This window comes from Saccopteryx bilineata, chromosome 5 (genome assembly GCF_036850765.1).
Source record: "Saccopteryx bilineata isolate mSacBil1 chromosome 5, mSacBil1_pri_phased_curated, whole genome shotgun sequence".
In the NCBI taxonomy this organism is placed as follows: Eukaryota; Metazoa; Chordata; class Mammalia; order Chiroptera; family Emballonuridae; genus Saccopteryx; species Saccopteryx bilineata.
In genome coordinates, this window is record NC_089494.1 from 107999960 (window position 1) to 108015456 (window position 15497).

General features: G+C 38.9%; 1 protein-coding gene across 7 annotated transcripts in view; it reads left to right on the plus strand.

The window, feature by feature from the left end:
* Positions 1 to 15497, plus strand: part of NCKAP5 (NCK associated protein 5) — a 1181736-nt gene that overhangs the window by 973830 nt on the left and 192409 nt on the right. For all 7 annotated transcript variants that reach the window (XM_066233486.1, XM_066233488.1, XM_066233487.1 and 4 more), the window contains one exon: positions 1040 to 1078. In XM_066233486.1, the coding sequence (XP_066089583.1) occupies positions 1040 to 1078 (39 nt within the window). The remainder of the gene's footprint in view (positions 1 to 1039; positions 1079 to 15497) is intronic.

Sequence of the window (15497 nt, forward strand, 5' to 3'; positions counted from 1 at the left end):
AGTTGCCTGATACCTGAAGAAAATTAGAGTTCTGTTAATATATTTGTAAGAATTATATTTGGTTTTATATTGGAAGTAACTGAAAATAACAGTGGCTTGTTTATTTTAGAGATAGAGAGTGCAACACCATGTATCATCAAGATCTAGCTTATTTTATTCTTCTGCCCAACTATATGTAATGTGTGACTTCCATTGTCAAGGTGACTGCTGAAGCTCCAGCCATCATTTTCATATCTTAGATGGGAAAAGGAGGAAGAAGGTCAAGCCCCTTCTTCTTAGAGACTTTCTATAAGCCCAAGAAAATAGTCTTCTTATAACTTATTGGCCAGAAGTGTGATACAGAGTGACACTTGATTCCAAGGAGGGCTGGGAAATGTGGTTTGATGTGCCCAATTAAAAAATGAGGATTTGTTAGTTAGGAGGAAGAGGGTCATACATATTGGAGTAAACAACTACCAGGCTATTACAGGTAGCAACGACCAAAGGAAGGCATAAAGGAGACATGGGGGGAGGAAAGTAGAGCATATAGGAAGCAATGCTATTCCCCACCATTTATCCTATCTTTACTGCAGGTAATTTTATGCGGTGAAATTGTCCCATAGCAAAAAAAAAAAAAAAAAAAAAGAGAGAGAGAGAGAGAGAGAGAGAAAGGAGAGGCAAAAGACATTGTAAATCAGCAAAGTGTAGAGACTGTGTACAGATAATTAAGATTGTGTTTTGCACTGTATCATTTTTTAGCCTTCCTGGAGTACTTTACATATGAGAGGATATTATTTTTTCAAATATGGAAATGTGAAACTCAAGGTATGAATGATCTTTCCAGAATAACTGTCTTAATTAGCAACAAGGTCACCTTTGGAAAAAACAAAATATTACCTAGAAGGATAGGCTTATTATGAAAAGAAGCAGAAGTAGAGGACAGAAGCAAATGAGAAGCTAATTAGCTACAATACGCTGTGGGAAATGTATTGGTAAATTAGAGTCCATGTGTATAAAGTCTCATTATTATAACGACAACTCTTTTCTTTATTATTTAAAGGTAGCCAACCAAGTTGTTCAAGCTCTACTCACTCAAAAGGTAGGTCACTTTCTGGCTTTATTATTTTCAAAGTACCTATGTGAATAGATTGGAACTCATATTGTCAAACTAGGAAATTGTGATTGATAGATGCAATACTTCTCTATTTATTCACTTAGGTTAAAATTGTATGTGTTTTAGATTGTGTGTGAAGTAACATCAATGACCAATAGAATCATAAAATTCAAACTCTTCATAAAGTAATAGAAAACCTTTTGAAGATGAATGATTTCCATGTACCCCAATGAGTAGCAAGCGTATCATTTTTACTTAGTAAATGCAAACATTTAAGAGGTTGGTGGATTCTTCCAATTTCTGTAAAATGAATAGTCTCACAGACAGCATTAACAGAAGCCGAAGCTTTAGCAGAAGACCTTTCAAGTTATTCAAGTTATGTAATTTCTCTGGGCCTTCATTCATCTTCTGTAAAATGGGGATAACAATGCCTATCTCCCAAAATTTCTGTGGTCCTCCTGTGAATGGAAACATGTAGAGCAATCCCCATAGTGGTGGCAAGGGTGCTCTAGCTATGAGTCTGTCTCCATTTTGCTTGCTGACAGCTGTGGGGATGGGGGCTAGGTACAGGGGAGTGATGAGATTGAGTGAAAAGCACAAAAAATAAAAAAGAGAGAATAAAATCTGATTGACATGGATAACAGTGTGGTGATTGCAAGGATAGGGGGAGGTAGAGGAGAGTGTAGGAGGGATAGATGATGATGGACAGAGATTTGACTTTGGGGTGAACACACGGTACAGTGTACAGGTATGTTGAAGAATTATGTACCTGATACCTGTATAATTTTGTTAACCAGTGTTATCCCAATAAAGTCAATTAAAAAATAAAATCACAAAAGAATAAAAAAAGAAAAGAAATGGCAGTAATATTGTATACCTGCAAGTTGCTGAGAGTAAATTTCAGTCTCATCACACACACACGCATGTGCACACGTGCACACACACATGCACAGAATTAACTATGGGAGGTGATGGATGTGCTAATTATCTTGATATTGATAATTAGTTTACAATGTAAAGTATGTCAACTCATCACATTGTATACTTTAAATATATACAATTATATTATTCAATTAGCCCTTGATCAAGTTAGGGGGAAAAGAAAGGGTAATTTCTGAGTCTAAACTTTCTACCTTCTTCTTTGCTATCTCCCTAGGCTGCCTTCAGTCAATATAATATCATGTTATTGAGTCAGAGCTGGTAAATAGAGGTAATTTCCCCAATTTAGCTTGTGGATTTTATTAACCCTTTCCCATTTCTTTCCATAATGTTTCTCAGAGGCTAACTTCAAGGTCCTTCACACTTTGTTTATTCTATTACTTCTCTGTAAAATTCTTGCTCTATAAAAGGAAAGATTAGGTCAGGGGTCCCCAAACTACGGCCCGCGGGCCACATGCGGCCCCCTGAGGCCATTTATCCGGCCCCCGCTGCACCTCCGATAGGGGCACTTCTTTCATTGGTGGTCAGTGAGAGGAGCACAGGATCCATCCTCATCCTGTGCTCCGGGAGTACTGTATGTGGCGGCGCCACAAAGCGCAGCATGGCTCACATACAGTACTACTTCCAGTGACGTGGGTTGCACGCATCACGGCTCTGGAAGCGCACCATATCACCTATTATGGCTAGCAGTGACAAATACGGAACCAGACATTGACCATCTCATTAGCCAAAAGCAGGCCCATAGTTCCCATTGAAATACTTCCCAAAGTTCAGTTTGTTGATTTAAATTTACTTGTTCTTTATTTTAAATATTGTATTTGTTCCCATTTTTATTTTTTACTTTAAAATAAGATATGTGCAATGTGCGTAGGGTTTTGTTCATAGTTTTTTTTATAGTCCGGCCCTCCAACGGTCTGAGGGACAGTGAACTGGCCCCCTGTGTAAAAAGTTTGGGTACCCCTGGATTAGGTCATGTGGGCGTTCCAGCTTTCATGATGGGCCAATCGTGGCGCTGTTTGGTTGCACGGTAGGGACCAGGTTGACCAGCACTGCAAAAGTGGGCGGTTTTTATAAAGTTTGATGACCCCTGGATGTGGCTAATGAGAGCAAAATAATTTATCACATTTTGTTTTTTAACTGAAAATAATTTTATTAGGGGTTGACTATTTCTCATGAATATATGTAAATAAACATTATTTAAAGTTTATGCTGTAGAAGTATGCTGATAATATTTTTGTTAGACTTTCTTCCCCAATGACTTCTGTTAAAATACCACGCTTCCTGATACAGATGATTTTTAACTGCTTCAGGTTTTGTGTGATCATCAACTATTGTAATGAAATGTAAGTATACTCATGTAGTGTTAGACTTAGGTTCCATTTTGAGTAACAGAGATCCAAAATAGTAGTAGCTTAAATAAGCTAAAATGTTATTTCTTCCTCATATTTAAATCCTCAGGCACTACAGGGCTGGTGTGGCGACACTGCTCTGTGAAGGCCCGGGGGTCCCTGCCATCCCAGGCATCTACCTTCTTATTCAGTGAAGTGCGGCCACCACTTTGAGGTTACTTCATGGTCCAAAAGGGCTGCTCTAGCTCTAGTCACCCCATTCACGTTCCAACCACCAGGAAGGAATAAAGCTGAAGAAAGTGAAAAGGGTAAAGAGCACATACCAGCTGTCTTTTTAAGAGATGCTTTCAAAAGCTTTCATATCTTTCTACTGACATCTCCTTGAACAGACCTTAGTCACAGAGCCACATCTAAGGAAGCTGGTAATGAAGTCTTTATTCTGGATATGTGCCCAACTGAAAATTTATTGACATATTATTGTGGAAGTCGGGGGAGAAACAGATGTTGAAGAACAATTTACACTGTCTGTCACAACAGATTTGAATGCCTTTTCTTTGTCAAAGGCTTTAATCTCTCAATGGCTTTTCTCTAATTGGAAACTCTTTGCTCATTTAATTACAAACCCAAGAACTGAAGGGAGCAGTGGTTGCACCTCTCCATGTAATTTTTTTTTTCTTTCTGAAGTGAGAAGCGGGGAGGCAGACAGACTTCCACATGTACCCAACTAGGATCCAGCCAGCATGCCCACCAGGGGGCGATGCTCTGCCCATGTGGGCCTTTGCTCCGTTGCAATGGGAGCCATTCTAGTGCCTGAGGTATAGGCCATGGAGCCATCCTCAGTGCCCGGGCCAACTTTGCTCCAGTGGAGCCTTGGCTGCGGGAGGGGAAGAGAGAGATAGAGAGGAAGGAGAGGGGGAAGGGTGGAGAAACAGATGGGCGCTTCTCCTGTATGCCCTGACCTGTAATTGAGCCTGGGACTTCCACATGCCAGGCAAATGCTCTACGGCTGAGCCAACCGGCAAGGGTCTGTCCATGTAGCTTTTGAAAGACATCTCACGCCTGCCTTTTTTTTAATGGTGCCTCAGGAAAGAGACAAGGAAACTGTCTGGTACAATATAAAAGAAAATGGAACTCCTTAGGTCAGCCGCAAAAAAAATTGCTATACAAATCCAAGTAATGACTAGTAAACAGATAAACTGATTTTTACAGGGACTGTAAAATTGCTGCAAAAATGACTAAAACTTCTTTAATTAAGATCACAATATAGGAAATAAAATGTCTCCATAATGGAAGAGAAGACTAATTCTGAAGAGGATGTACATCTTAAAGAGGCAAAGAGTAAAAAAAGAAAGCTTGAGTGGTTTATCCAAGTCACAAAAATAACCCTTGAGGTGAAAGTATAGTCATAACTGTTCGGTTTTAGAATATATCCTTTGTTATGACACGAAGGAAAATCCGCTGTGGCTTCAGCTGCTCTATGGGAAACCAAAAACGTGTGTTTCATAGCATGCCCTGAATTGGCTCCGATAAGCATCCTAGAGTACACTTCTTTTCACAATAATAATAGAAAAAAAATATTTCCATAACTTATCAGTTTCTTTTAAATGTACACATACTGCCCTAGTAAACTAATTCCATTTACCTGAAAACTCTGTGGATTCCCTTCAGAGAGCAGACTCTACCTCCTTTAGATCTATAATTCTAAAGTGACAATATTAAACCCAGCTCATTTCCATTTAGACTCCAAATCATAGGTTTATGTCTACAATTGCAAATGAAATCAATAATCAAACTAAATTCATGTTTTTGTCTGAAATACATTTTTATTAAGTCAATTATACTCACTGAAAATGTAACTCTCCTAAGTTCTTCAATGTTTGTTTGTTTGTTTTTTACCACTAACACTAAGCTAGGAAGAAATCATTTTTACCTAAAGTTATTTTTTTTATCATATCAACAACCTCAGCCTTATCTCCATGTTCTTTAGGGTAACCAAATAGTTATACAGTGTTTTTTCTTCACAAACATAAACTAATGCTCCTCTTTCTTGAATCTAACAATTCAGTCATTCAGATAGAAACAAAACACAATTTTTTATCTTGAAACTGGAAGAGGTCCAGGCCAGTGGCTCAGTGGATAGAGCATTAGCCTGGTAATATGGATGTCCCAGATTCAATTCCCAGTCAGGACACACATGAGAAGCGACCATCTACTTCTCTCTTCCCCTCTCTTCCTTCTTTCCTTCTTCTCCTCCTGCAGCCAACGGATCAATTTGTTTGAGCTTGGCCCCAGGCACTGAGGATAGCTCAGTCGATCTGAACGCCTTGACCTCAGGCACTAAAAATAGCTTGGTACTCGAGCATCATCCCCAGACAGGGGTTGCCAGGTGCATTCCAGTCAGGGCACATGTGGAAGTCTGCCACACTATCTTCCCTCCTCTCACCTAGAAAAAACTTTTTTATTTTTTTTTAAATAAATTTTTATAATGGCAATGGGATGACATTAATAAATCAGGGTACATATATTCAAAGAAAACATGTCTAGGTTATTTTGTCATTAAATTATGTTGCATACCCCTCGCCCAAAGTCAGATTGTCCTCCGCCACCCTCTATCTAGTTCTCTGTGCCCCTCCCCCTCCCCCTCTCTCCCTCCCTCCATCCCATGTCCTCCCTCCCCCCACCCCTGGTAACCACCACACTCTTGTCCATGTCTTTTAGTCTCGTTTTTATGTTCCACCAATGTATGGAATCATGTAGTTCTTGTTTTTTTCTGATTTACTTATTTCACTCCGTATAATGTTATCAAGATCCCACGATTTTGCTGTAAATGATCTGATGTCATCATTTCTTATGGCTGAGTAGTATTCCATAGTGTATATGTGCCACATCTTCTTTATCCAGTCTTCTATTGAAGGGCTTTTTGGTTGTTTCCATGTCTTGGCCACTGTGAACAGTGCTGCAATGAACATGGGGCTACATGTGTCTTTACGTATCAATGTTTCTGAGGTTTTGGGGTATATATACCCAGTAGAGGGATTGCTGGGTCATAAGGTAGTTCTATTTTCAGTTTTTTGAGGAACCACCATACTTTCCTCCATAATGGTTGTACTACTTTACATTCCCACCAACAGTGGATGAGAGTTCCCTTTTCTCCGCAGCCTCTCCAACATTTGCTATTACCGTCTTGTTGATAATAGCTAATCTAACAGGTGTGAGGTGGTATCTCATTGTAGTTTTGATTTGCATTTCTCTAATAACTAATGAAGCTGAGCATCTTTTCATATATCTGTTGGCCATTTGTATCTCTTCCTGGGAGAAGTGTCTGTTCATGTCCTCTTCCCATTTTTTTATGGGATTGTTTGTTTGTTGTTGAGTTTTATGAGTTCTTTGTAAATTTTGGATATTAGGCCCTTATCTGAGCTGTTGTTTGAAAATATCATTTCCCATTTAGTTGGCTGTCTGTTTATTTTGATATCAGTTTCTCTTGCTGAGCAAAAACTTTTTATTCTGATGTAGTCCCATTCATTTATCTTTGCCTTCACTTCTCTTGCCATTGGAGTCAAGTTCATAAAATGTTCTTTAAAACCCAGGTCCATGATTTTAGTACCTATGTCTTCTTCTATGTACTTTATTGTTTCAGGTCTTATATTTAGGTCTTTGATCCATTTTGAATTAATTTTAGTACACGGGGACAGGCTGTAGTCGAGTTTCATTCTTTTGCATGTGGCTTTCCAGTTTTCCCAACACCATTTGTTGAAGAGGCTTTCTTTTCTCCATTGTGTGTTGTTGGCCCCTTTATCAAAGATTATTTGACCATATATATGTGGTTTTATTTCTGGGCTTTCTATTCTGTTCCATTGGTCTGAGTGTCTATTTTTCTGCCAATACCATGCTGTTTTGATTATCGTGGCCCTATAATATAGTTTAAAGTCAGGTATTGTAATGCCTCCAGCTTCATTCTTTTTCCTTAGGATTGTTTTGGCTATTCGGGGTTTTTTATAGTTCCATATAAATCTGATGATTTTTTGTTCCATTTCTTTAAAAAATCTCATAGGAATTTTGATGGGAATTGCATTAAATTTATATATTGCTTTGGGTAATATGGCCATTTTAATTATATTTATTCTTCCTATCCAAGAACAAGGAATATTTTTCCATCTCATTGTGTCTTTTTCTATTTCTCTTAATAATGCCTTGTAGTTTTCGTTATATACGTCCTTTACATTCTTTGTTATGTTTATTCCTAGGTATTTTGTTGTTGTTCTTGCAATCGTGAAGGGGATTATTTTTTTGAGTTCGTTTTCTAATATTTCATTGTTGGCATATAGAAAGGCTATGGGCTTTTGTATGTTAATTTTGTATCCTGCAACCTTACTGTATTGGTTTATTGTTTCTAATAATCTTTTTGTGGAGTCCTTCGGGTTTTCGATGTATAGGATCATATCATCAGCAAACAGTGATACCTTTACTTCTTCTTTTCCGATATGGATGCCTTTTATTTCTTTTTCTTGTCTGATTGCTCTGGCCAGAACTTCTAGCACCACGTTAAATAATAGTGGAGAGAGTGGACAACCCTGTCTTGTTCCTGATTTAAGGTAGAAAGTCCTCAGTTTTATGCCATTTAATATGATGTTGGCTGATGGTTTATCATATATGGCCTTTATCATGTTGAGATATTTTCCTTCTATACCCATTTTGTTGAGAGTCTTAAACATAAAATTGTGTTGTATTTTATCAAAAGCCTTTTCTGCGTCTCTTGATAAGATCATGTGGTTTTTGTTCTTTGTTTTGTTGATATGGTGTATTACGTTAACCGTTTTACGTATGTTGAACCATCCTTGAGATTCTGGGATGAATCCCACTTGATCATGATGTATTATTTTTTTAATGTTGTAGTATTCGGTTTGCCAGTATTTTGTTTAGTATTTTAGCATCTGTATTCATTAGAGATATTGGTCTGTAGTTTTCTTTCTTTGTGCCATCCTTGCCAGGTTTTGGTATGAGGGTTATGTTGGCCTCATAAAATGTGTTTGGAAGTATTGCTTCTTCTTCAATTTTTTGGAAGACTTTGAGTAGAATAGGAACCAAGTCTTCTTTGAATGTTTGATAGAATTCACTAGTATAACCATCTGGGCCTGGACTTTTATTTTTGGGGAGGTTTTTAATAGTTTTTTCTATTTCCTCCCTGCTGATTGGTCTGTTTAGGCTTTCTGCTTCTTCATGACTCAGTCTAGGAAGGTTGTATTGTTCTAGGAATTTATCCATTTCTTCTAGATTGTTGTATTTGGTGGCATATAATTTTTCATACTATTCTACAATAATTCTTTGTATATCTATGATGTCTGTGGTGATCTCTCCTCTTTCATTTTGGATTTTATTTATTTGAGTCCTGTGCTTTTTTTCCTTGGTGAGTCTTGCCAAGGGTTTGTCAATTTTCTTGATCTTTTCAAAGAACCAGCTCCTTGTTTTATTGATTTTTTCTATAGTTTTTCTGTTCTCTAATTCATTTATTTCTGCTCTGATTTTTATTATCTCCTTTCTTCGGCTGTTTTTGGGTTGTCTTTGTTCTTCTTTTTCTAGTTCCTTAAGGTGTGAAGTTAAGTGGTTTACTTTGGCTCTCTCTTGTTTGTTCATATAGGCCTGAAGTGATATGAACTTTCCTCTTATTACTGCTTTTGCTGCATCCCAGAGATTCTGATATGTCATATTTTCATTTTCATTTGTCTGTATATATCTTTTAATCTCTGCTCTTATTTCTTCTTTGACCCATTCATTTTTTAGAAGTATGTTGTTTAGTTTCCACATTTTTGTGGGTTTTTCCCCCTCTTTTTTGCAGTTGAATTCTAGTTTCAAGGCTTTATGATCAGAAAATATGCTTGGTAAAATTTTAATTTTTCTAAATTTGCTGATATTGTCTTTGTGGCCCAACATATGGTCAATTCTTGAGAATGTTCCATGTACACTAGAGAAAAATGTATACTCTGTTGCTTTGGGATGAATTGTCCTGTAGATGTCTATCATATCCAGGTGTTCTAGTATTTCGTTTAAGGCCACTATATCTTTATTGATTCTGTGTTTGGATGACTGATCTAGAGCCGTCAGCGGTGTATTGAGGTCTCCAAGTATGATTGTATTTTTGTTAGTTTTTGTTTTAAGGTCAATAAGTAGCTGTCTTATATATTTTGGTGCTCCTTGGTTTGGTGCATATATATTAAGGATTGTTATGTCTTCTTGATTCAACTTCCCCTTAATCATTATGAAATGACCATTTTTGTCTCTGAGTACTTTTTCTGTCTTGTAGTCAGCATTATTAGATATGAGTATTGCTACACCTGCTTTTTTTTGGGTGTTGTTTGCTTGGAGTATTCTTTTCCAGCCTTTCACTTTGAATTTGTTTTTATCCTTGTTGCTTAGATGTGTTTCTTGTAGGCAGCATATAGTTGGATTTTCTTTTTTAATCCATTCTGCTACTCTGTGTCTTTTTACTGGTAAGTTTAATCCATTTACATTTAGTGTAATTATTGACACTTGTGGGTTCCCTACTGCCATTTTGTAAATTGCTTTCTGTTAGTTTTGTATCTTGTTTGATTCTTCTCTTTTGTTTTTCTATCATTTGTTTTTGTTTGTTTGTGTTCCATACTTCTTTCCTCTGTTGCTACTTTTTAAGTCAAGTGTTTTTGTGGTGGTTTTTTCAAGGGTGGTTACCATTAAGTAATGAAAAGGGTACCTACCATATTCATTGTAGTACCCTATCTTATGAGTATTTCTTCACTTCATCATCTTTTGCTACTGTTAATCTCCATCCTCTCCCCCCTTTTTTTTCCTTTGTTGTCACAGTTTAAGTTTGGTTTTATTGTGTTCTTGGTGGAGCTGTTACTTGTGGTTTTGTTTTCTTTTGTTCTTTGAATCTGGTTGGAAAACCCCCTTTAGTATTTCCTGGAGTGGGGGCTTTCTGCTGATAAATTCTCTCATCTTTTCTGTATTTGTGAATGTTTTTATATCTCCTTCGTACTTGAAGGATAGCTTTGATGGGTATAGTATTCTTGGCTGAAAGTTCCTCTCTTTCAGGGCTTTAAATATTGGGGTCCACTCTCTTCTAGCTTGTAGAGTTTCTGCTGAGAAATCTGATGATAATCCAATAGGCCTTCCTTTATATGTTGTACTCTTCTTTTCCCTAGCTGCCTTGAGAATTTTTTCTTTGTCATTGGTTTGTGTCATCTTTATTATGATGTGCCTTGGAGTGGGTTTGTTGGGGTTAATAAAACTCAGTGTTCTGTTTGCTTCTCGAATTTGAGGCTTTAGTTCCTTCCACAGGCTTGGGAAGTTCTCGTCTATTATTTGTTTGAGTATATTCTCCATTCCATTTTCTTTCTCTTCTCCCTCTGATATACCTATTATTCTTATGTTATTCTTTCTGATGGAGTCAGACAATTCCTGTAGGGCTTTCTCATTTTTTATTATTTTTGAGTCTCTTTCTTCTTCTCTCTGTTGTGCCTCAAGTTGTTTGTCTTCTATTTCACTAATCCTATCTTCTATCTGGGCTGTTCTGTTAGCTAAGCTTGTTACCTCATTTTTCAGCTCGTGAATTGAGTTTTTCATTTCTGTTTGATTTGTTTTTATAGTTTCAATTTCCTTGGTAATATATTCTTTGTGTTCATTGAGTTGTTTTCTGATCTCCGTAAATTGCCTTTCTGTGTTTTCTTGTATATCTCTGAGTATTTTTAAGATTTCTATTTTAAATTCTCTGTCATTTAGCTCCAAGGCTTCCAATATGTTAAGTCTTTTCTCCATAAATTTTTCCACATCTATTTGTGTTACCTCTCTTTCTTTTGTATCCATAATATTCGATTTCCTCTTTCTTATTGGCATCTGAGGGTGGTCTTGTTGATAGCACTAATTAGAATTAATAAAGAGTAAAAAGTAAAAAAAAAAAAAAGGTAAAACACCCCACAAAAAAAACAGTAATAATTTATTATTTCCTCCTTTTTTCTTTCTTCTCTTTCCCTCCTCTCCCCTCCTCAGGGAAATATCGTGATGACCTGTGAATTATATTATGCTAAATGGAACAAAAACTGCCTATAATGGAGGGCCTGATTTGGAGTGAAGAGTTCAAGGGGCAAAAAAAGGGAGTAGGGACCTACTAAATGCAAAAAAAAAAAAGGAAGAAAATCTTAGACAAGCATAAGATGATTTGCTTGTAAGTGATGGTCGACTAAGAGATATAATGAGAAGGATAAGAGGGAACCAGAAAAAAGGAGAAAAAAAAAGAATAATAAAGACGAAAAAAATAAAAATAATAAGTAAAAATCTGTTGTATTAAGTGGAGCGAAGACTAAATACAATGGAGACCTTGGGTTGGGAGGAATGCTAGTGAGTTAAAAAGCAACGTAAAAAGTACCCAAAATGCCACAAAAATAAACAAACAAACAAAAAACAAAAACAAAAGCAAAAAAGAAAAAGAAAACCAAAAAAAAACCTTGAGTCCCAAATTAAATAATTTGTTCGTGATTGAGGATTAAATGGGAGGAAAAGTAAAACGAGAAAAGAAAAAACGAATAGAAAGGAAAAAAGAAAAAGAGAAAAACAAAGGAAGAAAAAAAAAGGAAGAGAAAAAAACAAAAAAAGCAAAACAAAAAAAAACAAAAGAGGAGAGAGTGAGAGTTAAGTGTTTTGGAGTATAACCTTAAAGGAGGGTGAGGATGAAGAAAAGAAATAAAATGTAACACTCATGGGTGTAGTTCAAGAAAAGGGAAGCATAAGATGGGCAGAGAATAAAAGGATTGAGGTGGAGGAAATAGAAATAATAATAATAAAGGCAATAAGATAGAAGAAACAAACAACAAAAAAAATTAGTGGAACAAGTTGTAAAGTCTGTGGATTTTTCTTGCTTTTGAGAGGTTAACTTCTTCCTTTTTCTTTTCTCTCCCTCTTCCTGGTCGGTGACTCTGTACCCCAGGCTCTGCCCCTGTGTCACACTTAGGTAGGGATTTGAAGTTGATGGTATTCTATGGCAATGTCATATAATTGGCTTTAGTCTTGCTGGTAGTCAAGGCTTGTTGGCGTTTGCAGGGTCCATCGATGAGAGAGTTTGCTTTCCTGGAGTCTCTCTCCTAGTCCCCCCTTCCTGAATTAGCAGCCTGGTGATCCAGCTATAAGGCTGCTACTGCTTCTGCCTGGGGAGTAAGAGGCTCAAAGAGCTAGGAAATCCCCACTCTATCCCCACTCAGCGCAAGGCTTTGGGAAAGGCTCTGGCAGTCAGAGCCTCCAGTGTAATCAGGCGGGGGTGGGAGTCAATTGTTATCAAGGTGACTGTTCAGTGCCTAGCATTTAGTTGGACCACTCAACCCAGGCTTTCCACACTTTGTAGCCTGTTTTGGCTGGGAAGAAGAGGCACTAGTCTCTGCTTGCGACTAGTGTAGTATAGATCTTATTATCTGCCAAGTCCCTCTTGTTAGCGTTTATCCCTGAATATGGAGGCTCTATCAATCAGAAGTTGCCCCCGCCCCTTTAGTGAGAGGCACTAAAAAATATCACGCTTCTTGTCTTGGATCGCTGAACTGAGAGAGATCTTTTCAATTAGAGCCCCGTGGGTGCGCAGATTTCATGGGTTAAGCTAATTTCAGTGATTGGGCCGCAGCTGTGCTCCCAAAGGTATTTCAGGCTGCCTGCGCGCCCCTCCCCCAACGCTTGATTGTTAGCTTGAATGGTTGGATGAGGTGCCCCGCCCACGGAGAGAATTCCCAAGTAGGGAAGACCGCCCTGGCGCCTCTCCCACTCTCCCCGCCGCTGGTGGCTGGGGCGCACCGGGCGCAGGAAAATGGGGCACCCTGGGTGTGCGGGCCAGTAGGGCGCTCTGGGCGCGTGGGATGCCCAGGGCACGGGCGCGAATGGGTGCTCCGGGCACTGGTGGCTGGGGACTCTCACTCGCAGTGTGCGCGGGCTGCTGGGAACATTAGCGGTGCTCGCTCTGCGACCGGACCGCGGCACCAGGCGCGCGCCGGCGGCTGCTCGCAGCGCTTAGGCTGCCACTCCCTGAGTGTGGGCCGACTCACCACAGGCGCACTCCCTCCGCGGCTTGAATGAACGTCCCTGCGGTAGTTAGCTTCCTCCACACCCTCGTCTCTCAGATTCAAGTGATAACAGTCCTTTCGCTTTCAGTTTGTGTGGAACTCCAGAATGCTCCGAGGATAAATTTTTCTGTTTCTAGTTGATAAATTTGTTGTGATTTTGGGGAGATCTGTCAGACGTGCTGCTCACGGCGCCATTTCCGTGATGTCACTTCGAAAAAACTTTTTTAAATTAAGAAAAGAAACTGGAAGAACTTCCAACTCCTACATGTTTCCCATGTAGGAAGGGCAGTCAGCCATCTGGGTCTACTTGTCTGGCCATGGTGTATGTAGGATCTGGTTCTTTGAAGGTCTGTTTATAGTATTTACTGTGTACTTACAAGGTGTCATACCTCATGTCCAGCACTTTATTTTTATTGATTTGAAGGACAGACAGAAGACGGGAGAGAGAGAGAAAGAGAGGAAGGGGCAGAGAGAGAGACAAACATTAATTTGTTGTTCCACTTATTTATTCATTCACTAGTTGAATCTTGTATGTACCCTGCCTGGGGACCAAACCTTCAACCTTGGTGTGTTCAAATGCACTAAATCATCTAGTTCTCACTGCAGACCTGTGAGATAGGACTAAGAGAACAATTTTCCCATGGTTCTAATGGCCAGAAGTGGCAAAGCTCATCCTTTAACCTCAAGTGATGACACTCAAATTCCACACTCTTGTCCTCTTCACCATTTAGCCTGCACAATCCCATCCATCACTTACTGTTTGTTCCCAAAGAGTTCAAGCAGAGGAGATGCAATGAAAAGAGATGAATTGAAATCCAATCATTAGTTATGACAGCAGGAAATAAAACAAAAGAGCATTGTAGCTAATAGATTTCTTAAAACTTCTGGAAGCATTGCCAGCCCTCACTAACAAGAACATTCAGGATTTGACACGTGTGTAGTCAAAGCTGACTCCGTAAATTTGGAGTCAAGTTTTCTCAACATAAATCTTAATTTGGGCCATAGAATTTCACAGTTGTTAGTGACCTTAGAGAGCATTTAATCTCGGGATTGTCAACTAGCTTTGGTAATGGGCTCAGTTCACTCTAATTACAAAAACTGTTTAGCCAACACCCAGACTTAAAATATTTTAATCCAGACGTCTTTAGGATGAAGGTCTATACTATTCAGTTTGCCGCAAAACTCACTCCTTTCTATTGATTAGAGCTGGCCTGATTTGGTCACACATTTAGTGACCCTGCCTTGCCTTTTAATGTTATCTGATGTTAAGGTTTTTGGGTGGTCTGCAGTATGGCCACGCTTTTCCAGAAATGGCTTTTCTTTTTGCAGGAGTCTTAGAATCCTTGAGAGAGAAAGGAATAGATCAGTGACAGCCACTTAGAGGAAGAGAGGCTGGTGGGGGTGGTGTCCGTTAAATGTCAGGGAAAGGCTTAAGGTGGCACTTCACAAGCCATCTCATGAAGCAGCTGGCTCAGTCCTTCTCTGGGAAGCCTGGTTTTGTACAGCAGCTCAGTTTACAAATGAGGAAACTGAGTCCCAACCAGCATAAGTTATTTTCTCAAGGTCATATGGGCCAGAGCCCAGTCCTCTTACCTGCCAATCTGATGTATTTGCATGATATACATAGAGTCTGGATTAGGAATACCTCTGTAATATCACTTTTACATGAAAAATCAGATTTAAATAGTTTTCAACAACATTCTAGTGATAATGTCCATAAATATCCTGTATCCAAGCAATCAGCATTTTCTTAGATTTAACTGAGCCAGGTCATGATTTTGTTCTAAATGCCTGAAGTAGCAGTACTCGACCTGTACAGTGAGTCCAGAACCTTCTTCAGCTCCAGTGCAGGTGGAACTCCATGTGGGGATGGTCCAGGGACCTTAGGATTTGGGATTATTGAGATACACAGAGCCAGTGCTGGGATTCAGCCGGTTCCCACCGGTTCGGCAGAACTGATACCTAGTTTTTTGTTGAGTTCAGTGAACTGGTTGTTAAAATGGCACTTATAATCAGGGCTCTCTGTAAGGTGGGCGCCTGGGCAGC